Source organism: Accipiter gentilis, chromosome 5 (assembly GCF_929443795.1).
Source record: "Accipiter gentilis chromosome 5, bAccGen1.1, whole genome shotgun sequence".
NCBI classification, from domain to species: domain Eukaryota; kingdom Metazoa; phylum Chordata; class Aves; order Accipitriformes; family Accipitridae; genus Astur; species Astur gentilis.
Window position 1 is genome coordinate 32627490 of NC_064884.1, and position 25212 is coordinate 32652701.

The 25212-nt window shown below is 38.1% G+C and overlaps 1 protein-coding gene across 22 annotated transcripts in view; it reads left to right on the top strand.

Moving 5' to 3' along the window:
* The window catches only part of SYNE1 (spectrin repeat containing nuclear envelope protein 1), a 318475-nt gene that overhangs the window by 261185 nt on the left and 32078 nt on the right, over nucleotides 1-25212 (top strand). For 20 of the 22 annotated variants that reach the window (XM_049801239.1, XM_049801241.1, XM_049801249.1 and 17 more), the window contains 14 exons: nucleotides 1277-1410; nucleotides 2784-2988; nucleotides 4212-4394; nucleotides 5399-5545; nucleotides 6590-6744; nucleotides 7106-7253; nucleotides 11000-11094; nucleotides 12105-12339; nucleotides 13073-13267; nucleotides 13726-13851; nucleotides 14627-14782; nucleotides 16742-16900; nucleotides 17425-17591; nucleotides 24686-24848. In XM_049801239.1, coding sequence (XP_049657196.1) covers nucleotides 1277-1410; nucleotides 2784-2988; nucleotides 4212-4394; nucleotides 5399-5545; nucleotides 6590-6744; nucleotides 7106-7253; nucleotides 11000-11094; nucleotides 12105-12339; nucleotides 13073-13267; nucleotides 13726-13851; nucleotides 14627-14782; nucleotides 16742-16900; nucleotides 17425-17591; nucleotides 24686-24848 — 2268 coding nt within the window. Of the gene's footprint in view, nucleotides 1-1276; nucleotides 1411-2783; nucleotides 2989-4211; nucleotides 4395-5398; nucleotides 5546-6589; nucleotides 6745-7105; nucleotides 7254-10999; nucleotides 11095-12104; nucleotides 12340-13072; nucleotides 13268-13725; nucleotides 13852-14626; nucleotides 14783-15787; nucleotides 15877-16741; nucleotides 16901-17424; nucleotides 17592-24685; nucleotides 24849-25003; nucleotides 25063-25212 lie in introns of those variants that run through there. The other 2 variants (XM_049801255.1, XM_049801258.1) reach the window with 2 other exon arrangements.

Consider the following 25212-nt stretch of genomic DNA (forward strand, 5'->3'; position numbering starts at 1 on the left):
GTATTTGATGCTGTTCTTTAAATTTTGAGCTGTACTGTCACATCGTTAAAAGTTTTTAAATCGTGCTACTGACCCTTATAACTAAAGTTTCTCACTCTGCTTCATCATGCTTCTGAGCTACTGGTGCATGTTGAGATCACATTTTAAATCCCCCCCACCTTGTGGTTGCAGTAGATTGAAGATAAAGAAAATAATGTTCCAAAAGCTAAGACACTCATGTTCAAGTGAATTTCCACTGTAAGAAAAGCATAAAATACGAGACTCCTGCCTATAATTATAAAATTATTAATCAATTGAAATAAATCAATTTAAATAATTAAATTAAAATTATTAAAATTATTGTTCTATTACATAGAATAACCTTTTATTTCAAACAAAGTTGTTGTCTTTGGAATCAAAAATAATTATGCAAACATTTCCAGATGCTTAAAGTAACAAGAACTTGTGTTGTTAGTATTTGCCAGCAAATTTAAGTTTACATTATCGTTTAAATATTTTGTGTGATTTGAAGTCCAGACATATATGAAGCCAAATTCCCTAAGCATGAACAGCACTTTTCAAACAAAGATTTAAAGAGCATCCATCAATACACTTAACAGCCACTCTTCTAGGTTTTCACTTTTTATGTGTCAGAGAGGAGTCATCAGTAAACCAGTAAGTACAGAAAATGACTTTTTTGCTTATTAAGATTTAGACTATACTATTTAATCAGGTTGAGATTTGCTGGCCTGTTCAGACTGTAACAATACGCATACAAATATTTAAGGTTTAAAAAAAAGGAGCATTTTCTGTGCCAGTGTTACTTCAGACTGATAAATGAAAGAGCAAGAACCTTATTTTCAGAAGAAAGTTTTTTTTGTGCTGTTACTTTTTTCATGTCATTCTAAACAGGAAAATGTTATTTATTTTCTTGCATGAGTTAACATTTTATTTATGAAGCAGTTCCATGCACTTACTCCTCCTGTGCAAGAATAATTGAATAAGAATATAATAATTGAATAGAATAATTTCTTTTACAAGATTTTTACATATTGCAAACATATTGGGTTAAAATTCACTTTTTCCTACACCATGATATTGAATCAAATGAATCAAATTAATCTAACAACAGTCTTTATATTAAAAAAAATCTGTTTAGATGAAACATGTGAAATCAAGTTTTGCATTCATAACCTGCATGATGTAATTGATACACACTATTTCAAAATGTTTCTACATCATACGATTGTAATACCTCATGTTTCTTTTTATTATTATTATTCTTATTCTGTTTTAGAGCCTACAAGATGAATTGGAAAAGCAAGAAAATAGCTTACAGAAATTTGGTTCTGTGACCAATCAATTGTTGAAAGAATGTCACCCACCAGTGACTGAAACACTTACCAACACTTTGAAAGAAGTGAATATGAGGTAGAAAACGTCTGTGTATTGAACTTTACTGCCAGTGGTAAATTTGCATTTATCCATTGACCCAGTTGTCCATCCTTTCTATTTTTGTCATGATTTATTATTTTATGGTTTTGGAGGTTTGGTGGGCAGGGTTATTAATTTTTGCAGAGGGCTGGAGCAGAACTGTCTCATTTACTACTAATGATAAATGAAACATCATTTTCTCCAGCAAAGTAGTTGGACATTACTGTCAGTAGTTTCACTCCATGCATGGCTGCCAACCAAGATTCATAAATACCGTGCTGGAAAATAATACCGCACTTAAAATGCGAGAATCCTGTCTGAAAATTTTGTTTGCTATGCATGCACCAGGTTCCCCAGATTTTACGTTGTTATTTCTAGTTGTAGGAAGGGAATGATAGGCCAGAAGTTCTAAGCCTTCACCAGTAGCTTGGCAAACAGCTTCCCCAGCTTTGAATCCAGGCCAGAGCTAGTGTAAGGGTTTACTCAGAGAAGCTACAGAAAGGCAGGATACAAAAGCAAAAACTAGTTTGGGGGAAGTTGGGGGGTTTTTTGAAAACACAATCATGCCAAATTTCTTTTAATCTGTGGTCCATCCTGTCCTATAATCTGGAAGTGGAAGAAGGGATTATTCACCCCATTTCAAAAAAGTTACTATAGGATTTAACAGTTTCAATGATGACTGACAGAATTTTCACTTCACCATTTTTATAATATAATAATAATTGAAAAATATTGTGGTTTCCTTTAGTACAGAAATAATGAGGCAATTTGATAAATACCAGCACATTTGAGAAAGTACGTATTTCTGGTTGCCATTAGAGCTGAGAATTCAAAGGGCAATTAGATATTTATTTGGATAATAAAAATATAAAGATTTTTAATAGGTCTGGGAGTTTTTTAGAAGGGAGTTATGCAGGGCTTTATGACTTTAAATATTCTGTCAGGGTTTGGGAGGAAATTGCAGCAGAAGAAATGGTTTCTTGTTTACACCTGGTTTGGACCTCTTAGGCCCTTGCAGGAATCTCATACTGGTAGTTCATCATCAGTCGTGGATGCTCTGTGCAGTGAACCAAAGTGTGCTAAGTGGAAATAGCAGGAGGTTCACTTCACAAGGTGCACTCCAGCTCTGACCTCAAGCATTAATATGCAGCACCCAGGATGTATCACAGATGAGACCTGCTGTGACAGGTCAGAAGAGCCTGTCAGCATATGTCTTGGATTCCTTGGTTTTTTCCCCGAATGTCTGGATCTTGATTATTACCAGATTTCTTAAAAGCCAAAAGACCATGGGAAATGGCAGAGAGGAAGAAGGGCAGGGATAGTTCTTGTGGACTCCAAGGCTTTGATCATTCCTCCAATCTCTTCACCAGGTGGAACAACCTTCTGCAGGAGATTGCAGAGCGGCTGCGTGCCAGTAAGGGCCTCCTTCAGCTGTGGCAGAGGTACAAGGACTGTTACCAGCAATGCTCTTCCACTGTCCGTCAGCGGGAAGACCAGGCCAATGAACTCCTGAAGACTGCCACCGGCAAAGACTTTGCTGATGATGAAGTTACTACTTGGATTCAGGACTGCAATGTATGTTCAGTTAAGCTTTGCAGTTTTTCACAGCTCCGTGGGCTAAAAATCACAAGAGGCTCTCCATTACTAAACTCTATACTTGGTCTATTGGAAACTTGCGTACAAACACATTTCTTTTTAGTGACGCATCTCAGGCACAGGAGAGACAGCTTTATATCTGCTACCCAAATCTCATGAGTTTCTCATACTGTTCCTGTGATCCCTCCATTACTTGTTGTAGCGTTGTTTCAGAAGCTTGTATCTGAAGTCATCTCCCTGGAGAAGGTGGATAATTTATATAATTTGATTCATTCTTAAGTCCCTGCTTATCGAAGGGATTCTTTCTTGGGAAAATATCTCTACCAAATCTATTGAGTTCCTTACAATAGAAAGGAACACAAGATCCTTTGACTATATTCCCACCAGTCAAGGCTGTTCAATTCTGAATGAAAAGAGACTGTGTATGTTCTGGGGATGTCTTTATCCTTCCTTATGGAAGGACACCATTCACTATGAAACTTTGAGATTCTTCCTTTTTCAAGACTGTATCTAAAGGCAGCAGGATAGTTTATCTGCTATCTGTGGTTACATTTTGCTTCTTTGGAGCTTAAGTTAATGTTAAGTGTCATTGACATAAAACATTAGTTGTCTTAGTGTAAGCAAAACAATTGCAAGGAGAAAAATTAATACATAAATGAGCTTTTTGAGCATTTGCTGCCATAGTCATCTAGATTGGCAATTCAAATTGTTCAGTTCAAATGATTTCTTCATTTCCTGATCTCCCATTCTTTAACCATTATGTTAGGCCATTTACAAACATTATTTTTTTCATCCCTCCTGGTAATTCATAGCAGGAAAAAAAGGGAGGTCTCGTCAGACCTGAACTGACCCACAGTGAGGGATGCCACTCCTTAGGATCAGTGTGTCAGTAGATTCAAAATGTTTGTTTCAACAAGTATTGCCTCATCATTAACTCAGGCTTGCTCAGAGGTAGCTGAGCAGTCACCACTTTTCTGTTCCTCTGTGCACAGGTACTTTGAAACATTTTTTTTTATTCTGCTCATTATTTCCTTTTCATACAATGTGAGTGGATACTTTGGCATTGAAATACAGTAGTAAATGTAAGTTTTTCATACAGTGGTGGAGTTCGGTCATTTCATTCCTCCTTTAAATCAGGGGAGGATGACATCAGTAGAGTGTCAGGTTAACTATTCATGTCTTTATTCAATGTGTTGCCACAGGATGTACTCACAGATTTGAAGACAGCACAGGAGTCACTGGTTGTTCTTCAACAACTGGGAGAAGAGCTAAAAAGCCAGGTGGAGGCTTCAGCAGCAGCTGCCATACAGTCTGATCACCTTTCTCTGAACCAGAATCTGTCAACTCTGGAACAGGCTCTCCGCAAGCAACAGGCTGTACTTCAGGTGTATAGAGAGTGTTTTCAGTCCTTGAATCTGATCATCCTGTGGTACCTGAAAACACATAAATTACCTAAAACTACCTGGGAAAAGAGGGTGGTGTTACCTGTTCGTCAGCATTTCCTAGACTTCCCTGCAAGCCAAAACTGAGATTTGAAAATACACTCAAGTCCAGCATAGACACCTTCTAAGAAGGTCCAAATTCTGGGGAAAGGATAGCAAACCTCATGGAGGAAAGTGTCTATCTGGAATGCCAAGGGCACCATTCTTTCTTCAGGCAGCAATAGTGCTAACAGCTGGATCCACAGCTACTGCTCCCCAGAAGACAACCTCTCTTCCCAGCTTGTTCTTTAGCAGTAAAACAAATGAGACATTCTGAATAATTGTGTAGAATTGATTTTTACAGTTCTTATTAATGTTAGTGACCAGGCTGACACCTACCATTTGTGTCAAACCCTGTTCAGTAGATGATGCTAATTGCTTGTGTAAACAGGGACTAAAGAGCAAAAAAGAAGTGGCAGAATGTGTTCCATAGGAAAGTATATGGTGAAAAAGCAACAAAGTTAGTGGGTTCTATTTGGGTGGCAAGAGGATTTACCCAAGAAATCCAGCATTGTCTAGAATGTGCTTATAACATCACTGTGCTCTGAGGAGACAAAACGTAAGAGGAGTTTTTAATTTAAAATTGTAATAATAGCAACTAGTGGTTCTCTCTGCTGACAATAAATTAAACAGAGGAGTTAGTTTCATAAAAGAAAGGTAGAGAAGGTTATCTATTTCAAGGCAAAGAGATATTTTGTTGAAGTGTTGCCTTTTTGCTATGATCAAAAATCCTCTGTTCTAACTTAAAAAAAAGCACCAATAATTCCACAGTCTGTAAGCAAAGCAGCAGTTACAATTGCTCCTAGCCTGTACGGCTGTTTGCAGACCTCTAATGAGAATAACCAGGAGTGTAACATCAATATGGATGCTATGGGCCGAAGTTCTTAAACTGTGGGTTTCTATTCAAGGCTGGAGTGCTGGACTATCAAACCTTTGCCAAGAGCCTGCAAGTCCTTGAGGCCTGGATAACAGAAGCAGAAGAAATATTGAAAGGACAGGATCCCAGTCACTCATCTGATCTCTCAGCAATACAGAGTAGAATGGAGGAACTCAAGGTGACTAATAAATGCAGAAAGTGTTGAATTTTTTCTGTTGGCCTTGTTATTTGTAATACAGGGTATGCACAAATATCGTACATGCGTTCTGTACATTTTAAAGAACTGTCACTCACGCAAAGTGTAAGAGTGAGAATTTAGAAGTTTGATGGCTGTCAAGGAGTGATTGTCCATGTTACTTTGCCCCTGAATAAAGAAGAAAAGGAAAGCCAAACTGTTTAGAAATCAAATCAAAATAGGAATGGAAATTTTAGCAGTTTTTGGAGATTTCCTTCATCTTGTTTCCTCTTGACTCTTTTTGAATTTATGCAGTTCGTGTCTCAGTGGTATTTAGTTTAGGGATGAAGTCATCTATTCATTTTGGGTATCCTGATATACTGAAGTAACATTCATACTGTGTACTGTGTGATCTCCATTTGAGCTCTTTCACTCTTTCTTTTTGTGAGGGCTTTTTTTTCCCTTCTTTCAGAGGTCCTGACAGGAAGTTGATGAACTTTGCCATCTGGGCTGTTTTTGTCATTATAATCTTCAATTATTTTTCTATCAGGATTAATTATACACATAATTCCACTTTAGGCATGCTAAAAACCAGGACATTTTCCTAACGTAGTGAATTGGATATTTCTGTATTGCAAAACAAAAAAATAAAAATAAAAAGTTGAATAAGTTCAATGGGAATGTGCCAGCCTAATATTCAGGCTAAGAAACAAGGAAAAAGGCTCACTTTTCTGACAATATATACATATACTTTCAAACACTAGCCTACTTTTGCAGCTCTGAGTGGTAAATCCCCAATTCAGCAAAACACTTCATTGCAATTTGAGTTTACTTCTCTGTGCACGTTTAAACGTGAGCATAAATCTTCTCCTGCTCTGGGACCAGAGGCTGAAAATGAAATGCAGTTTTCCCTGGCATAGGGATTGCTTGCCACTTGGTGGCAACCAAGACCGTTCCCAATTTAACTGAGTGCTAGTTCATAATTTTGCAGTCTGTAATAGTGTAATTACTGAACTTCCTAGTTATCACTGTTATTGTTTGTTGCAGAGTCAGATGCTGAAGTTCAGCAGCATGGCCCCAGATTTGGACCGTCTTAATGAGCTGGGTTACAGGCTTCCTCTGAATGATAAAGAAATCAAAAGGATGCAGAACCTGAACAGACATTGGTCTCTGATCTCATCTCAGACTACAGAGAGATTCAGGTGGGGATAGTTTAAGATTGTTTTATAGTTTTCTTAGATTACAACAGCTAGAAAGTATACCTTTTGCAGAATATAAAAAACATTTTAGATATTTCATTAACCAAAGCCCCTTTTCTTTGGTGTACTTATAAGTAAGAGCAAAGCCAGTGAGTTGAGATGTTGGTTTTGCCTCACAGGAACAGAATTTGAAATGAGGAAGACTGCCACTTTTCAAAATATTGACTAAATAAATTGAATGAGGCACTGAGTGGGAAAAGTGTTACCATCCGTTTTGGAATTTGGCTGGAAAGTTATTGCAAGACTCTTAACACTGTGTGTGAGAGGAGGAGACCTTACCTGTATGCATCTGTCTGTCTTTCAGTAAGCTGCAGTCTTTCTTGCTGCAGCAGCAGACCTTCTTGGAGAAATGTGAGACTTGGATGGATTTACTAGTTCAGACTGAGCAGAAGCTGGCGGCAGAGATTTCAGGAAATTACCAGAGCCTTTTAGAGCAACAGAGGGCACATGAGGCAAGTCATCATGTGTATTTATACATACTTACAACACATACTATTTATACATAAATGGAATGCACATTCTTTTGTGGAGTAATAAAATAATATGCCTTGAATTGAATTATATTTGCCTGCACCGTCTGAAGATATCTTAACTTAAAAACAGAAGCATGCAAATACGTCAGTAACACCCAGGTTGGGGGAGGACTTGATTATCTGTCTGCATTTGTGTATAATGTATCAGTATGCTTATGACTGCTTGTCTCCTGCATTTAGTCTACTTCAGATTGGTTTGTACCAAGGAAAACAAAGGTTTTATTGGTCTTCCTGTAGAACCTAACTATTCTCATGCAGTTTGGCATTTGTCTTCAGTCCTAACTGGACAAAATCTCTCTTCTTTCAATTTATTCTGATTTTGTTTGTTTGTTATTAAATTGCCAACATATACAGCGTCTGAAGAGCATGTTAAAGGAAGATTTTTCCGTCAAATACTGAATTATATAACTCATCATGGGACCTCCATTTGGTAACATTTCCTTGGAGAACAAACTGATTTGATCTTTGCTGTATTCTGGAGTCATTTGTCTGTAACAAATCAAGAACTAGCCCAGCTTTTGGTGCAGGGAAAAACTGATTCAGAGTTTTTACTAGAGGATGCCTTTATGATTCTTCAGTGAAGTCAAGTGTTGCACATTTTTTCTCCACCCATATTGTTATTGCCAAGAATCCTGGTAAAGATCAAGTAAGACAAGTCAGTTTTCATGCCAAAGCTCCCATGTGGCCACAGTAGTTTCAGTTCCCACAACTTTTTCAGCTGACCTACCCAGAGATTCAGGCCAGATCATAGTGAGAGTCATGTCTTCCCCCTGCTCTTGCCTTATATCTCACAGCACAGTGTTTGGATGAATGTCTGATAGCAGAATGTAATCACAACTGATTTTGCTTGCTTTAGCATACATTTGCTTTACCACTTAACTGCCTTTGCCTTTGCAAATGTCATCCATTTCATCTCCTCTTGGTGCTGCCAGCATTAACTGGACAGTGTCTTTGTAAGTTGAGACATCTCAGGTCTTTGAGATTTGAATGTCCAGAAATCATTACTAAATGGATAATTTCCTACTGTTGTTGCATCCAGTCATAGATACAATTTTTTGAAAGGGGTTAATGGCAATCCTCTTGAATTCAATTGTCGTGAGATCTCAGCTTAATTCTCTCCTGAAACCTTGGTCTGAGCAGTTAGCTCAGATGAGTATTACTCAGGCACTCTGTTGAAGCTTTTTTTATTACAGCTATGAAGTCATCTGTCAGAATTTAGACAACTAATATCTGATTTTCTAAATGTTGTAAACGATATCTTTTTTTACCTAAAGCTTTCTGGCATTTTATATAATCTATACGTATTCAGTACTCAATGTTCTTTGCAGTGCCTCCTGATACTTAAGAAGAATTTTCTTTCCACTCCTCGCAGATGAAAGGGTCAAATCTAAACTTCTTGAGATGAATTTCCAGACTGTTTGGCTTTGTATTTTTGAAGATAATGAGAAAATATTCTGTTTCCACATGCATTCCCAGAATGGATATTGAAATGCTGCCAGCTCTGTTACCAGCTTTGCAGTGCTGACTCATAATTTTGCTGGTGTTTATTCAAAGAGGACGCTAGCTACCTCAGTGGCCTTATTTAGAAATAACTTCCCAGTGAAATTTTACAAACCAGCAACATGGAGGCGATAGCTTTTTCAGATATCATGCACTAACACTGACATCTGCATCAGTCTGTCAGGAAGATCTTGCAGTTGTTCTTGTGCAGTTCTCCAGATATCCATTTGCAAGCCTGGTACGTTGCTTGGGACTCCCGTGCAGTGGGAATGCACCAAGACAAGCATTTGAGAAAGTGCTGGCAGGGGAAGGGGAAGTTCCTTGCCAACTCAATTACTGACATTTTTTCCAGTGTGCTGGTATTGTGCATTCCAACATCTGCCCTCCTTTCCTCCTCCTTTGAATTCCTATTTCTGCGATTCATAGTGATCTACCTATGAGAAGAAATTGGGGAGGCAAATGGTCCCACATAACAGAGTATTCCTCTTGTGTACAGAGACAGTGTGCGTGTGGGGAGCCAGTGGAATTTGACAGAAATATCTCTGCTTTGGGGTAGGGCTTGAACACCTCCACTCTAAGCAGAGTTCCTCATGCTTGATAAACTTTTGTTTCACCTATTCTCTTAAAAAAATATTAAAATTATTGCTTTGGGGGGGGTTGGTTTTGTTGGGTTTTGGTGGGTTTTTTTAACCAGTTGAGTACTGTTTACTCTCAATCTGTCAACAATGCTGGTAGATGCTGTTTGCCTCCTGTGCTTCACCCATGCCCCCCTAACTTGACAGAAGTAGATGTGACAGGAAGTAAAATTTCTGCTTTCTTGGTCAGCTTTCTGAAATTCCCAACCCCACAGTGTTGTGGGTTTGTTCATGAGATAATAGAGCAATTAGTTTCCCTCTGGTTCAGGCTCAGTCATTCATAAGAGCCTAGGTATTCAAAGAACACTATCAAATTCTTCTGCAAGGAAATTAGACAACACTGTTCCTTTCTAGGCAAAAATTTATGACCTGGGTAACATTTTCAAAATTAACTCAGTGATTCAGAGAGGCAAAATCTGATTTTAAAAAATTAGTCATCACCTAGAAGTCGTAAGGTACATATAATGTGCTTGAGAGATTTAACTGTGCGGGTGCCAGTGGGTATTTTGCTGGCAGTTGCAGATGCAGGAATTGGTACATCACAATTTGAGCTCGTGGGAAGCCACATAGCAGGGGTGTAATCCAGATTTGGGGAATAGTGGCTCTCAGTTCAGGCAAGGGTGAACTTCTGTCAACTGCAAACGCCATCGCTAGCAAAAGAAAAAGCACCCAAAATCTCAAGCTTCATACCAGTATACTTTCTCTTTTAATCTCTCTGAAAACTTTTTGAACATGGAGTGGGTCCAGTCCTGAGCTGATGCCTGGATGTATTTTCATCAACATAAGAATATTCCTGAACAGCTTTATCTAGAGATGTGGTCCATTACTAAATGAAAAGATGATTTTAAAAATAAATTTAAGTAGGATGTATTTAAGTCATCTTTGCTTAAGTAGTACTTGGGTAATTTTTTGTCTTAAGTAATATTTAAGTAATAAGGGAGTTTTAAAAGTATTGTGATAGTTTGTTGTGACTGATGGGGAAAATTGGAAAATAAATCGGAAAAAACTGGAAGTGGAGAATTAATTTCTAGCTCCTACACATGGCAGAACATTTCTTTTAAAGTTCTATTGGCAGTGTAAAATTGCATTAAATGTTGTGTATCACACAGTCTCTGCATAAGTTCAATTTAACAAGGCAAAGGACTATAATATTCTTAAGCATGTCAGAAAATAAACAGTGACCTTTCTGTCCATGCAATAAATACCCTATCTGGATTTTGCTGTAAATTATAGTGCCAATCACACAATTGTACTCAGAAACATAAAACCTAGCTCCTATTCATATTATTTAGCTTTTTAATAGTTTTTTCTTTTTTTTTTTAATCTCAAGGAACTAATAGTAATCACTAGAAGCAGGAAGCAGCTCCACAATGAGATTTTTAAATGTGTTTCTATTTAAGTTCATGACAAAATTCCCATTGGATTAATTTGAAATGAGATTAAATACACAAAAATTCATTTTTACCAGTGCATACAGATAGAATTATAATGTAAGATCTTGTTTTAACATCCTTGTCTCCTGTACAACAGCTATTCCAGGCAGAGATGTTCAGCCGCCAGCAGATTTTGCATTCGATTATCTCTGATGGGCAGCACCTCCTCGAACAAGGACAGGTGGATGACAGGTAGACATTCCCTGTGTTGTTGCTGCTGGTGGTTATGTGAAGTAATACTTAGACTAGTGGGCGACTTCTGAACAGAGAAAGTAGCAGATGTCAGTGTTCAGATCATGCTCTTCTGAGGCAGGAGTTACTATCGCTGTGGTTAAGTTATTAATTAGCCAGTTCTTAAATAAGACAGTGTTCTTTAGGATGCTATGGGGTATGTGAATGTGTGAATGCTTTTGGGAATATAACAGCCTTGAGGCTGCTTCTCTGACAAAGATTTGTCTTGGATTATCAAGCATGTTACGTATATGTCTATTTTGATGTACTTTCAAAATGTCACTTTCGCCAAAGGAGCCTGCAGTGACAGATTTAGTGAGTTACATTTGATTTATGCCAGCTGGTGATTTGCCTCTACCAAGAGGATTCCCTACTACCATTTAAGAACACCTGCAACCTAAATGGGATGGAATAGGAATTCATTGCTGTCTGAGATTTTATTTTAAATGCTTGTCATCAAATGAATGAGAATCAGTGAAACACCAACGGCTTCACACTTGTGCATATGCATTGACTGTGCTAAGGGTATCATGGTCCTAAGATGAACTGTTTATTGGGATGTGACAATTTCGTTAATGCTATGTCTATCTTATGCCTGCTTTGGGGTCAGTAGTAAATCTGGGGGTGAACTGTGAAATCTCCATGATTTACCATGAATTTGACTAATCCAAACTGGCAAAACTTGTGGGTTTTCTTTGTATATTTCTGGGGAGAAGGTAGAAGAGTTTTCTGTGTTAAAGGTTTGGGGATTTTAAGGTCTCAATAATTGGAGCCCTTTGATTCTGCCAGTACGTGAAGTGTGAAGGTCTCATCCTTAGTCAGGTATCATGAGACTTCAGTGCTTTTCTCCTAGTGTTTCGTAACTGACAGCCAGAAAACATCTTCCCTTTCCCTTCAGTTTATTTTGTTAAACAAATAAATCAAAGTATGAAGGTTACTATGTATTTTACTTATTTATCTATTTATAATAGAGATGAATTTAATCTGAAGCTGACTCTTCTAAGTAATCAATGGCAAGGAGTAATTCGCCGGGCACAGCAGAGGAGGGGGATCATTGACAGCCAGATTCACCAGTGGCAACGCTACAGGGAGATGGCAGAGAAGCTGCGCAAGTGGCTGGTGGAAATATCCTTTCAGGCAGTGAGTGGGCTGGGCAATGCTCCTATCCCATTGCAGCAAGCCAGAGCACTACTGGATGAAGTGCAGGTAATGTCCAGTGTGTTTGAAGAAAGAGAAAGAAAATCCCCACCTTTTTTATAGCCTTCACCATTCAAAACATTCTTTAAAAATGTATTGGATGCAGACTATCTGCTTTGCAGAAAGTAATACTGGATGTTAGTTCTTCTTTGGAACTGGCATAGCCTCAGAAGCAGCAGTGTGGTGGAAACGAAGTTGGAGTTCATAACGAACACGCAGCAGAGAACTTACTGGGCCCTCTCTCTTGAGCCTTGTTTATTTCTATTTTTGCTCTGTAGCTAACGTCACACTGAAACTGTCTTGAAAAAAACAGCAATGTTCTGTTTGAGGAATGCATTCTAGCTAACAAAAAAAAAACCACCTTGAGCGTCTATCTTCATGTAGAGGTTAACAGTATCTAGCAGCTTGGTGTCTTCAAGATTTTTGGCTGGAAGATACATATAATAATAAAGCTTATAAACATAATAGGCTCTAGAGGAAGTATTTCTCTTTAAGAGCAATTGAGATACTGCTATATATGGGGAGAAAGAAGTCTTTCATGCCTCTGTTTCCTTGGAGAAATTTTCTAATGGTCTGCTGCAGTAAATGATTGTGAAAATGTTAGGATAAAGCATTTGGGCAGTAGCTCATGCTTAAGCCAAGGTATGCAATCGATTAAAGTATGGGCTTAAGAATGAATTATACTGAATTGCTAATTGTAACTAAAAAGACAAAGCTGACAGAAAACTGTTAATATTTTCAGCTTAAAGAAAAAGTTCTCCTAAGGCAGCAAGGGAGTTATATCCTCACTGTGGAAGCTGGGAAGCAACTGCTGCTCTCTGCTGACAGTGGAGCTGAGGCAGCCCTCCAGACAGAGCTTACTGAAATTCAGGAGCGCTGGAAGATAGTTAGCGTGCATCTGGAGCAACAAAAGAAAGAGCTTGCTTTACTACTGAAAGTAAGTGTGTGATTTCTTCTGTGCTTCTGCAGGTACTTCAATCTGACCTGAGTTTGCAGGATCCCCAACCACTTTTTTTTTCTGGAGATTAATGCACCTGAATTGAGCTTTTGTCAGAGAACACTGGCGTGTTTAATACAGGCATTAAAGAAAGGAATGGGAAAATAATTTTGGCAGGGAGAGTCTTTCTGAAAGGATGGAGCTGGATCTAGACAACATAATAATAACAGGAAGCTTTGGCTTTAGTATTTCTAGTAGCAGAGACCTACACACAAAAAATTTGACGCAGTTGTACACATGACTCGAGCTCTGAGGCTATGAGTATTATTTAGAGGGGGATTTCAGGGCATGTTATTATTATGAAAAAGTTTTCACTGTTTAGTGGTTAGTTAGGCAAATCAACTGACATATGTATAATCCAGATCTGAATTGAAGTCTAATAAACATTCTGCCTTCAGGACTGGGAAAAATCCGAAAAGGGCATAGGAGACTCCCTGGAGAAGCTAAGATCATTCAAAAAAAATCTTTCTCAGCCTTTGCCAGAACACCATGATGAGTTGCATGCTGAGCAGATTCGTTGCAAGGTAAAGCACTTGTTCTCTGTTGACTCTTGTATCAATCATCTTTGCCTGCCTTTGTGCAGTAACCTCTTCCACTGTTAATAGGCTTCACGTTAGTGACTGTGCAAACCGGTTGGCCATCTCTCTGACAAGAAACTATCCATGTAACCTTTGGACATCATAATACCTGAGTGATCTCACTATAATGCAAATCCTGCAGGGTAAATATAGATCTGAACAAAGTGAGATCAGAACAGGATCTGAAAAGTACTGTAAAAGCACTAAATAGTGGCGTGTTTTAATTATAGAAATTCTAACTTCAAATTTAAACTCATGGTATCTAAACTGTTGGTTTAGTGCTTTTTATTTGAGGTGAGATTACTGTGGAGGATCTTAGATAACACTTTTGTGCTGTATTCTTTGCAGTTTAGAAATGGATTACAACTTGAAAATATTTTCAATACAGAGAAGTCCAAAGCAATACTTGGAATTCTCAAATACCTTTGAACTTTGGAGAGATTTGAGTAGTATATTAGTTTGTGACTACTTATTACAAGCCTGACGTATCATTCTCTATTGGGGAATTACCTCTTATAACCCTGAAAATACCAGTACATATGGGGTTGATGTTTTCTTTTTCTTTTAAACGGGGCTGAAACAGTCCACTTGAAATGGTGGGTCTGCTCAGATATGACTTTAATTCAGTGGGATGACAATGCTTGTCTTCATGCTTCATCAATGCATTCAAATTTTTATTTGTCAGTAAACTGGTCCTTTTTCCTTGTGAACTTCTTTTAAGGAGTTAGAGAATGCTGTTGAAGGATGGACAGATGACCTCGCACACCTCTCTCTGCTGAAGGAGACCCTGTCTATATATATCAGTGCAGATGATATCTCAATCCTCAGTGAGCGCATAGAGCTTCTGCACAGACAGTGGGAGGAGCTGTGCCACCAGGCAAGTAGAGTACTGAGCACTGGTGTGACTATGCAGGCTACTGAAGTGTTGGGAGAAAAACTGAGTGTAAGTGGCAGCTTTTAGAAAAGATGCATGTAGGCACACTCAGATTCAGACCTGAACTCTTGCTGAATCAGGAAAAACATCCGTTGAAATGCTTCCTTCTGCTAGCGTTTCTAGAACTTTGTCATGGCCATGAGGTCATATTTAAGCAGCCTTGAAAAAAACAACAAAAAAGTTACACTGTCTGCTGTGGGGCTGTGGCTGGCTGGGGAAAACACAAAAGTAATGCAGTTTACTGTGCTTTGGTGGAGGAGCTGTGCTCAGAAAGGATGTCTCATCCCCGCTCAACATTACTGTATTGCACCCTCAGTTCTGCTGACAGCTTCTGATTCTTCAGACATTGGTGTCTGCATTTCTCTTAGTCTGACGGTGACTTGCTTGGCTGCGAAATGAGCTGACGAGTACTGTTTGATTTTTTGGGTGCATCATGCTATTAGTGTGTTTCTAGCCTCCATTTTGGACTTAGAAATCCAGGTAGTCGGGTCTCCCTCACCCAGCTTTTCAGATTATCTTAATGTTATTTCTGTGGTTCATCAGAGATTGCAGTCCAGATATACTGGGACTAACTTTGAAATGGTTACCTCGTGTAATTTACCTGTGAAGGCTTAAAAAACATACCCAAAGCAGGAAAAAGGCTTCACAGTTAACAGCACAGAACTTGTTATGAGTTAGTTGCATTTGAATGAGCCAATGTAGATACATCTAAACTACAGTGTAGTCACTGCATGTATGTTTATGGTAAAGGAGGGAACCAAGTAAAGAAGTTTTGTCTTAGTTTTGTGCATACTGAATGTTTCAGGATGTAACCTAGTGCAACACTTTGTTCAACTGTTGCTTATTTCCTGAAAGCTGCCATCAAGTTTAGAACCGCAAAAAGGAAATGAGAGATCATGTGTATGCCCCTGTTAAACCTAACAAGGTAGTTAAAGAACACATCACTTCTGTTTATGAAAAAGCAGATGCAGTCTTCATCTTCTCAGCTGAAATGCTGATATAAAGTCAGAAACAACGCAGATTACAATGGGGAGGAAGTAAGTAGTTGTACAAAGGTCTGAAACTGGAGAGATGACTTTGCTACTCACCCTCTGCTGCTATTTTGATTTCAATGTCCTTCTTTGTCTATTACTATTCATAGTCTGAGATGGTACCACTGCTATAGCAATTTCTTAAACACAGCAATGTTTTCCTTCCTCCTGTATGAACTACAGCATTTGCCTGCTTGATGTTTTATGCCTATTCTTTCTTGTCAGGGCACACCTCAGTCCTTTGGAATCTCTCAAGGTGTCATGCCTATTCAGGAGAAAGAGTTGTCTATGAAATAAGTGTACCGGGACTCATGTAGAAAATTGTTTATGCAAAATTTACTGTATCTTTGATTTAGTTTTCTACTTACAAATCACGCTCATGAACAAATTACAGTCTTTTGGAGTTTGGCCTATGCTATGTATGTAACTATTTTTTTGCTTTGGTCAAGCGTTTATATCTTCCTTTTTTATTTAATCTCTTAGACTAAAAAGAAACTATTAATATACTTTATAACATTTTATAAGTAAGCAAAAATTGTAATAAAATTTATTTTTTATCTTCTAATGAAACTTTTGGGTTAGAGGCATTATAAAACAAGATATTGACAGGCTACTGAGCATAACGCTTGGATGCCTCTGTCTATGCATAGGATGTAGCTAACAGGAAACCTGAGATTAACGCTTACCTCTAAACTCGCAGAGAGTCACACACAGTTTTTGCAGTACAACTCCAGTTTGTTTCAGTGGCAAGTAAGTGGCTGGAGCACTTTTGCAGGGCCAGAGGAGTTCACATCAAGGCACAAAGTGTTTCAAGCATCTCTTAAATACGTCTACTATTATGTTTTTATTCACTGTCCGCAAATGTTTTAAGGTCTCCTTACGTCGACAACAAGTTAGTGAGAGACTGAATGAGTGGGCTGTCTTCAGTGAGAAGAACAAGGAGCTCTGTGAGTGGCTGACACAAATGGAAAGTAAGGTTTCTCAAAATGGCGACATCCTCATAGAAGAAATGATTGAGAAACTTAAAAAGGTATAGTGCAGGGCATATACACTTACATACTGTTCTTAAACTGCTTACTTGTTTTGTGTTGCAAAGAGGATACCGAATTAGCTGAAATGGAGGTTTTGCCTTACACTGATATTTGTAAGTTCCAGTAAGACTGTGTGGTTTATGTTCTCTTGCAATGCAGCATTTTCCTGTCTTTCCTGAGGTAGGACCTCCCAGGATACTAGAAAATTAAGTGAATGCAAAGTCAAAGGCATCTGAATGCGTTACTAAATATCCAATCAGAATTGCCTGTAATGAATTTAACTAGAGCAGCTACAATTTTAGAAGGCATTGTGTTTTGTTTCAGGTTTGGGGTTTTTTTTCCCCCATTCTTCTGATAAAGTTGTTCGTGGTTATACCTCTAATATTTAAGAGGTTGTCTCTCCACTGTACCAATCACCAAAAAAAGAATATTCACTTGTATTTTTGTATGGTTCCTGTAGTGGTGCAGAGCAGAGTGTATTCAAAATAAGTACCCCAACTTCTGATTGCTCTTTATTGTCCAGGATTATCAAGAGGAAATTGCTGTAGCCCAGAAGAACAAAATCCAGCTCCAGCAAATGGGAGAACGACTTGCTAAAGCCAGCCATGAGAGCAAGGCATCAGAGATTGAGTACAAACTCGGCAAGATTAATGACAGGTGGCAACATCTTCTAGATCTTATTGCAGCCAGGTAAAACAGTTGTTTTGTTTTTAAGTGCTGCATGGGACAGATTAATATGCTGATTGTCATGAATTTAAAACCTTGTTATTGTCTGCCTTTTCAGCATTTATTCTTAACCATCAACACATTTCTGTGAAATTCAACTTCCTGTTTTACTTTAGAGTACCTGACATGATTTCTTCAAGAAGAGTCAATTCAAAACATTGTCTGCTAGAATGACATAGATCAGTTGCAGTCAGATTTATTGAGACTTGCTCCGGTACCATTTTACTTCAAATGAGTGCTTAAAACTGGGTGAAAATGTAGTTTTTCTAAAAAAATTCTTAGCAGAGGAATCAAAAAGAGTGCATTTATAGTTTTGGATTTCAAGAACAGCAGTTCCAAAACTAAGTCTTAGTTTTCCTGCCTGATTATTTTTTCACTGACGGAGAAGAGTAACAGCAGGTAGATGTATGCCCATTGGGATTAAAGATTCTTTTTACTCAAGGTCAAAAATATGACAGCAATTTTCATAACTTAAAGAAATAAAGGATTGTTCTTTGAAATGTGAAGAAACTGGTTTATTTGTTCCAATACTTTCTGTTGAGTCATGCTACATGCTCCCTCCCATTGCTGACAATAATTTTGTCACAATTTTGCACTTCATAAAATGTACATATACTTTATGTTTTACAGTTCTGTGATGCAAGGACATATGAATTAGTAATACTTTAGTCCTGTTAGTAGCAAAAGGGTTTGTTTAGTTTTGTCTTTATTCATCCGTTCATTTTTTATATGGTTTTACTGCATTCCTGTTCTGAAATCTGTAAACACGGAAGCAGTAAATTTTATGCAAGCAGAAGCATTCTGATGGCTCCAGCTCCTTTTATAGTGGTTCATTTTAAAGTAATGAACACTGTATATATCTTACAGACCAATTAAATCAGGAAGTGGTGCATTATGGTTGAGGAGCCTGCTGGTTTCAGAGGATGTGATACATCACCAGTTGTTGAATATAAAGTATATTTGCTGCATTTTTGTGTTTGTCTTTCAAAACACCTGCTCAGACAAATGTTCAAATAATACCTTTAGGAAGTTTCTAGTGAAAAGTGCATTCAGAAACTGCAAAACATATCTTTAGAAGATCTGTACTGTCTGTTCAGTATTAGAGTTTAGGGCCTTCTATAGGGACAGGTAAGGGTTCAGGATTCTGTATCATTCTTGGGGTGGGGAGATAACAAACTGCAATGTTACACACTTAAACTTTCTCATTCTGTTATCAAGAAGCAGGGTGTCAAATCCTAGTTCCAAACAAAATTATGTAAAATATTTATTTACTTTTTATTTCCAGTATTAATTTTATTTATTTATTTCAACTTAGCCTTCTCAACTAGCGTGCTCAGTACTATAGTATGCAATTAAACATATAATCCTTTCCATTCTAGTACTTATTGAAGTGAAAAAAACCAACCTGCAAAGTTTGAATGTTGCATTGCTGAAGTTGGGAAGTAAATGGTGGAGATGTTTGATGCTAGGTTGGGGAAATCTTGCTAGTTCAGCTGTAGCTCAGGCTCATAGCAGTTAAAGCCCAAGTTGTTGATTAATGTATGTACAAAGTACTTGTTGTGATGTCTAATTGCCGCTGGACAAAAGGGTTTGCATCCCCCAAGATAATTTTTAGAAAGCTCGAGAGGCTCTTTAGAATATGTTGTTATATATCGGGGTGTGTTCCTGTTACGATATTTTGGAGTTTGGAATGTATCATATAACATGATTTTGGCTGCACTCAGCTAGTAAATGCAGACTAATTGTTCTGGTGCTGAGAATAAAATACATCTCTTCATATTCTGGATCCCTGACAGAATTAATAAATTTTTATAGCCTGTGTGATTTTCTGCAAAGCTACAGTCATCCCTTGCCTGGAGAATTTTTCTTAGTGGTTTGCTTCCTACAGCTGTGAATGAGTAGAAAGTGCTGTATGAAAATGCTTTAGTAATATAGTATGGTAATATGCGTCCAGTCTGATTTTATGCTGCGCAATGGAACTTCCCCATTCACGTGTAAAAGCCTCTTTCTTTGTTTCTCACAATCTGTTTTCTTACCCACCTTTTTCATTTGCCATTCTGAGGAGGTCTGTAACTGCAGAAGAGACAGCTACAGAAAGGTAGCTGTGTCTCTGCGTCAGAGACTTCTCATTCTGTCCTTCTAGAACACTTTCATCCTTTCAGGTGAATTTTTCTGATACGTCAGCCTCGTGGAAAAAACATTACAGATGTTTACAGCCAGGAAGCAGTGCTATTGCTGCAGCTACTCAGGTTTTGCAAAGAAGGCTTTGTTGTATGTGTTTTCATCCTCTCCCCTAGCACTCATGGTCCACATTCCTGGAGATCAAGTCTGGCACATGTTGATGAATGCAAGTTTTATTTAGAAACATGACCACTTGTCACCATTCAGTCTCATGTTATCAAGCAACGGCTGCTAACATTTGTTTGGCATGCAACATTTTCTGTACAGTACTCACCAGCAAAGAGAAGTGTGTCCCCTTTCCTCCCCCCCGCCCAAAGCACAGTGTTTGCAGGCTTTTGGAGTGGAAGTTCTTCTTTTTAATGCTGGAAAATTTCATGGTGGTGGCAGAGGACTTGCATGCTGTGAGGATGGCGGAGGACGGCAGTGTGGATTCAGATCTCCCAGACTGTAATTGTGATATCACAAGGCAGGCAGCTATTTTTGTTTGCTTTTGATTTATATGGTTCTTTCTGAAGTCTTGGCTTGCTGGGAAACTAATAGAAATATTGATATGTAGAAATCACTACCTTAGCTAGAAATTACTGGGGTTTGCTCAGTTTAAAAATAGTTGACAGTGATAACAGCATACTTTGTTTTACAGCTGGTATTTGTGGATCCCAGAATAATTTTTTGTTACTGATGCAGACTAAGTACGAGTAGAATCTCTTGGCTGTCTGAAAGAAACTGTAGACTGTTTTTACTGCTGTTTTTAAATACAAGAACATGTACACACATGAGAGAAAGCAGACTTTGCATTTGTCTGCTCACTGTTTGTGTCATCAAAGGGGCATGGCTACAAGTGAAAGGCAGAGAAGGAGAGAGGCTGTAAAGAAAGTATTTCAGACTTATCGAAGCTGGTCTGTCCTGTACATATTAATGACTGTTTTGTAACTGCATGTAATACTTGAACTCAGCCTCCACCATCTTGGATTTTTTATTCAGCTTCTCTTTTTCTCTCTTCACATTATCTTTTCCAGAGGTTTTGCTGTTGTTCAGAGTTCTAGAAATTTACTCTTTGAAAGGGAAACTGTGATCTGAAGAGCAAGTATAACTGGCGGTACTAGTGTCCTGGTACTCAGTAGTACTGTACTTTGGACAATAAATCTTTTTTAATCATAAAAGATTATTTTTAAACTGATTTTTAAAAGCCTGATTTTAATAGTGTAATATTTTTCGCTATTTCATAGAGTGTTTCTTGAAACTTTGTCTCCAGTTCCAAGTAGATTTAAAACAAAACAAAACTTTTCTGCTTTCTACTGGCTTTGTACAGATGTAGCTAACATGCTCTTACTGACTTTTTTCATGTTGCTTTTACAGTTTAATATTAGTAACCAGCTGTGTAAATGACTAACACAGTGGCCATGAGTTCTATATGATGCACTATGTATTTACAGGGTTGTTCCTGTTTAGGTTTAAGTGGAATCTAAGGCTGTTTAATATAGTACTAGTTGAATTAATGGTATTTGTGCTTAATTTCAGCTCCAAGTTGTTCTCCCACTGCCTTTTCTTAGTCTAAAATAGACATTTAAAAGTTTTTACTTTCTTGGGGAAACCGAGGTACAGTAATTGGAACACGGAAATGTAAACTTCATAAGTCCATTCAAATTTTCACATGAGTTTTCATCAGTAAACCATAAAAACAAACAATTGAATTCTGCAGTATTTTCCTTTCTGAGAGTCATGAGTATTTGTAAAATGTAGCAAGACTGATGTGTGTGTGTTATATAAAAACAACCTTTAAAACAACCACGTCATGGGTCCAAACCTTTGATTTCAATGGGGAATCTTCATTATCAGGGAGAGGAGTTATCTCAATTCTCTTGCAGAAACATGCATAGTGCTGCCACAAAAGCATGAAGTGATTATTAGACTAATTAACTGCTTAAACATAATCTTGTAAATGAAATCTCAAAAGGTCAGAATTACAGTTGACTAGGGATCCTACATACTTGAATGGTTTATAATTTGACCTTTGTCTCTAAGCAGAGCTTTTAGTTTCATTAGCTTTCAGGCCCTGCCATTAGCATGGAAAGATAAGACTTTGAGCTGTTACATTTTTAAAAGAAAGGTATTTCTGTTGGATGCATATTATGTAATTATTTGTACACAGTCACAGTATTCAGTGAGGTGAAGACCATAGGCATCTTGCCTGCTAAAATTCAGAAGGAAAACTTTTAGACATGATGGATTACATCTATTATTTGTTCACAGATGTTTTCAGAGTAGCTAAAGGCACAACACTGTATTGCAGTTCAGTCAAGAAAAGTAAACCCAGCATACTCCAAGAAGCACTTGTTCATTTGCTTCTATTTGTACCATGGGCAATGAACCTGTTATGTTAGACTCAGTACAAAAAAGAACAGTGTTAACAGTAAATGTAGCGAGGGGCAGGGAGTTGTCCTTTTCTTTTTTTTTTTTCTTTCTTTTTTTTTTTTTTTTTTTTTTTAAACTTGTGGAATTTAGGTGCAGGGAATGAATTGCAACATTTTGGTGGGAGGGCAGGTTTAGCAGTAGGTTTTGGTTTCAGTTGGAGTGTTCTTTTAATATGTCGTGCTTTTTTTCTTTTTCTCTCTTGAGTAACTTAGGTCATTTGACTGAAAATAGCTCTATTTGGGCTGGGGTTGTTTTTTGCTCTGGCAGGGATGTACTCCCATGCAGTCTGTCTGAGGCAAACAGGGCACTTTCTAAATGACAGGCCCTTTATCAAATGTTGCAGGCAAAATGTAAATAAAATCCTGCACCAAGTTTAGGGTACTATACAGTTGCAAACAAGAAAAGCCTGGTCCACAGCTTGGGCTTGCAAATGATAGAGTGACATTACTTCTACATAGGGCTGACATGACTCGTTCCCTTTCCTACTCCAGTGCGCCTGCAAAGGATCAGCAGTATCCAGCCTTGAAAATCTAAGCAGAAAATGGTCATCATTTCACTCCTCTTAATTAACATCAGAGACAGAAAAGCTGTATGTGAGTTCCAGAAGACTGATAGCCAACCTTCTTGCTCACCCTATAAGCAAATTTCAGTTGGTTCAAACCCACAAAGCACTATATGTACGATCATAGGTGACAAGGAGATGGTCCCTCAGACATTCGTTGTTCTCCTAGTACCTCTCCAAAGCTAAACATATAGCTGTGTTTCAGGATAACCTGATGATGGGGACTGGGGCAGTCTTTCAGCATGACTGTGTTCATTTCAGTCCCTTCATAGCCACATTTTCAGGTTACGCAGATTTTTTCCAATTACTGAGGTTTTTTTCAGATCACAACCCTTCAGCTGTCAGTCATGAGACTCTGGCAAGGAAGGTACTGTTCTTAAGCATGTTTGGTGCTAAAGAGCCACAGTTTGGCCATCTGTGATCTAAAGAGGGGGCTAGAAAGAGACAAAAATTTGAAAGATTTAACTTTCAAGTTGACATTAAGATCTCTGCATTTCTCTTCAGTAAGAAAAGGACAGCCATATTAGACTCTTAATGGTCAGCTGCAACTGCTGCTTTAAATATGGAAACACTTGATAAATTTGCTGGTTAGTACTATGGAAAAAATATGAATTGCCCTGTTTGAGTTATAGGATAGTCAGGTGACATTTTGTTTGTTTGACGAATCTGGCAATCTTGTATTTTTCAATCCAGTTTAGTCAGTCTTTTGCCAGCTGCACTCATCTCTTAAAGCTTTCTGATATTGAAACACTTAAGTGGAATAGCAATAGAAACATAAAAGGGAATGTTACTCAAAATTGTTTGTATTACTACATAAAGGGGGAAAAAAAAAAAAAAGCTTAGAAACAATTTCAGAATCCACTAATGTATGTTATGTAACATGGGGATAGGAAAGAGGGAATTACTGACAGACATTTTTGGAATTGAAACAGTCTGAAGGAAAAAATATCAAGATAGGATGAAGGTTTCATCAAATTTTCCTTACTCTCTAAGCTTAGTGTTCCCTTGAATAATAATAAAAAAAAAAAAATGCAAACCACCACTATTTAATTTTTTCTGGCCATTGCTGTTGCTGGGTCAGGGTCTCCATAAAAATACTACATAGAAATCACCATGCAGTTACATTCCAATTTCATCTATTTAAATCTGAAGTAGTCCATTAAGACCAAGAACAACTTAAAGCAGCCCTTGGGATTCAGGAATTCTCACTAAGTTCTCAGCTGGATTTCTCTCTCTAAAACGTATTTATTCAAGGACAAGCCATCACGCTGGCACAGGTTGCCCAGAGAGGTGGTAGGTGCCCTGACCCTGGAATCGTTCAAGGTCAGGTTGGACAGGGTTTTGAGCAACCTAATCTAGTTGAAGATGTCCCTGCCCATGGCAGGGGGGTTGGACTAGATGACCTTTAAAGGTGCCTTCCAACCCAAACCATTCTATGATATGTAGTTCAACGTTTAGAAATCACCTGAGCAAAAAAGACCTGTTCACTCTGCGCTCCACCACCTGTACTGGTTAAATGGATAAGTTATTTGTAGTCTAAGAACTTTTGTCATCTGTTGGTCAAATACAGAACTAAATTACTTAGATTGTTTTGGGGTTTTGGTGTGCGTGATTTCATAAAAAAAAAAAGTTTTCCTTTCTTAAAAAACGTTTGACTCAACTGGTAAAGGTACAGAAGCTTTGAAAATGTTGTCTGGCATTAGCAAGCTCTTAATTTTTCTTAACCGGACCCTGTGAATGCATGACCATTTGCACATGTAAGATACTTCTGTAACATAATAAAGGAAGACTTCAGAACAGAACTTGCCATCTAACTTAAGTTTCTCTGAAAACTTCCCGAAACACATGCTGTGGAAATTCTCCTTCAGTGTGTACTTATGCTGCCGTTTCTTTTTCTTTACAGGGTAAAGAAGTTGAAGGAGACCCTCGTTGCAGTGCAGCAGCTGGATAAAAACATGAGTAGCCTGAGATCTTGGCTTGCCCACATTGAGTCAGAGCTGTCCAAACCTATTGTCTATGAAACTTGTGACTCTGAGGAAATACAAAGGAAGCTAAATGAACAGCAGGTAAAATACAACAGGCTTATCAGGTGCATGATGGCATGGGGAGAACCAAAGTAGAGTGTCCTTGGGCTGCCTGTACCCGACTCAATGCTGAGAGGGCATCAGGCAAAGAAGTGTTTAATTATCAAGGCAAGTGGTACTTACTGTGTCACTTATAGAGCCTTCTGCTGGCTTTGACATCGAATCCACCAGGAGCTGATTGACCTTTCCGAGAAAGGTAAGGCACCAAGAGATGTAACCTGAACGAGTTATTGCAATTGTTTTTCCTTTGGGGTTTGTGGTTTGTGTTTGTTTGAATTGTCTGTTCCCAGAGGCAAAACTGACACCTATTAGACCTTGCAAATTTTGCACATGCTTGAAAATGACT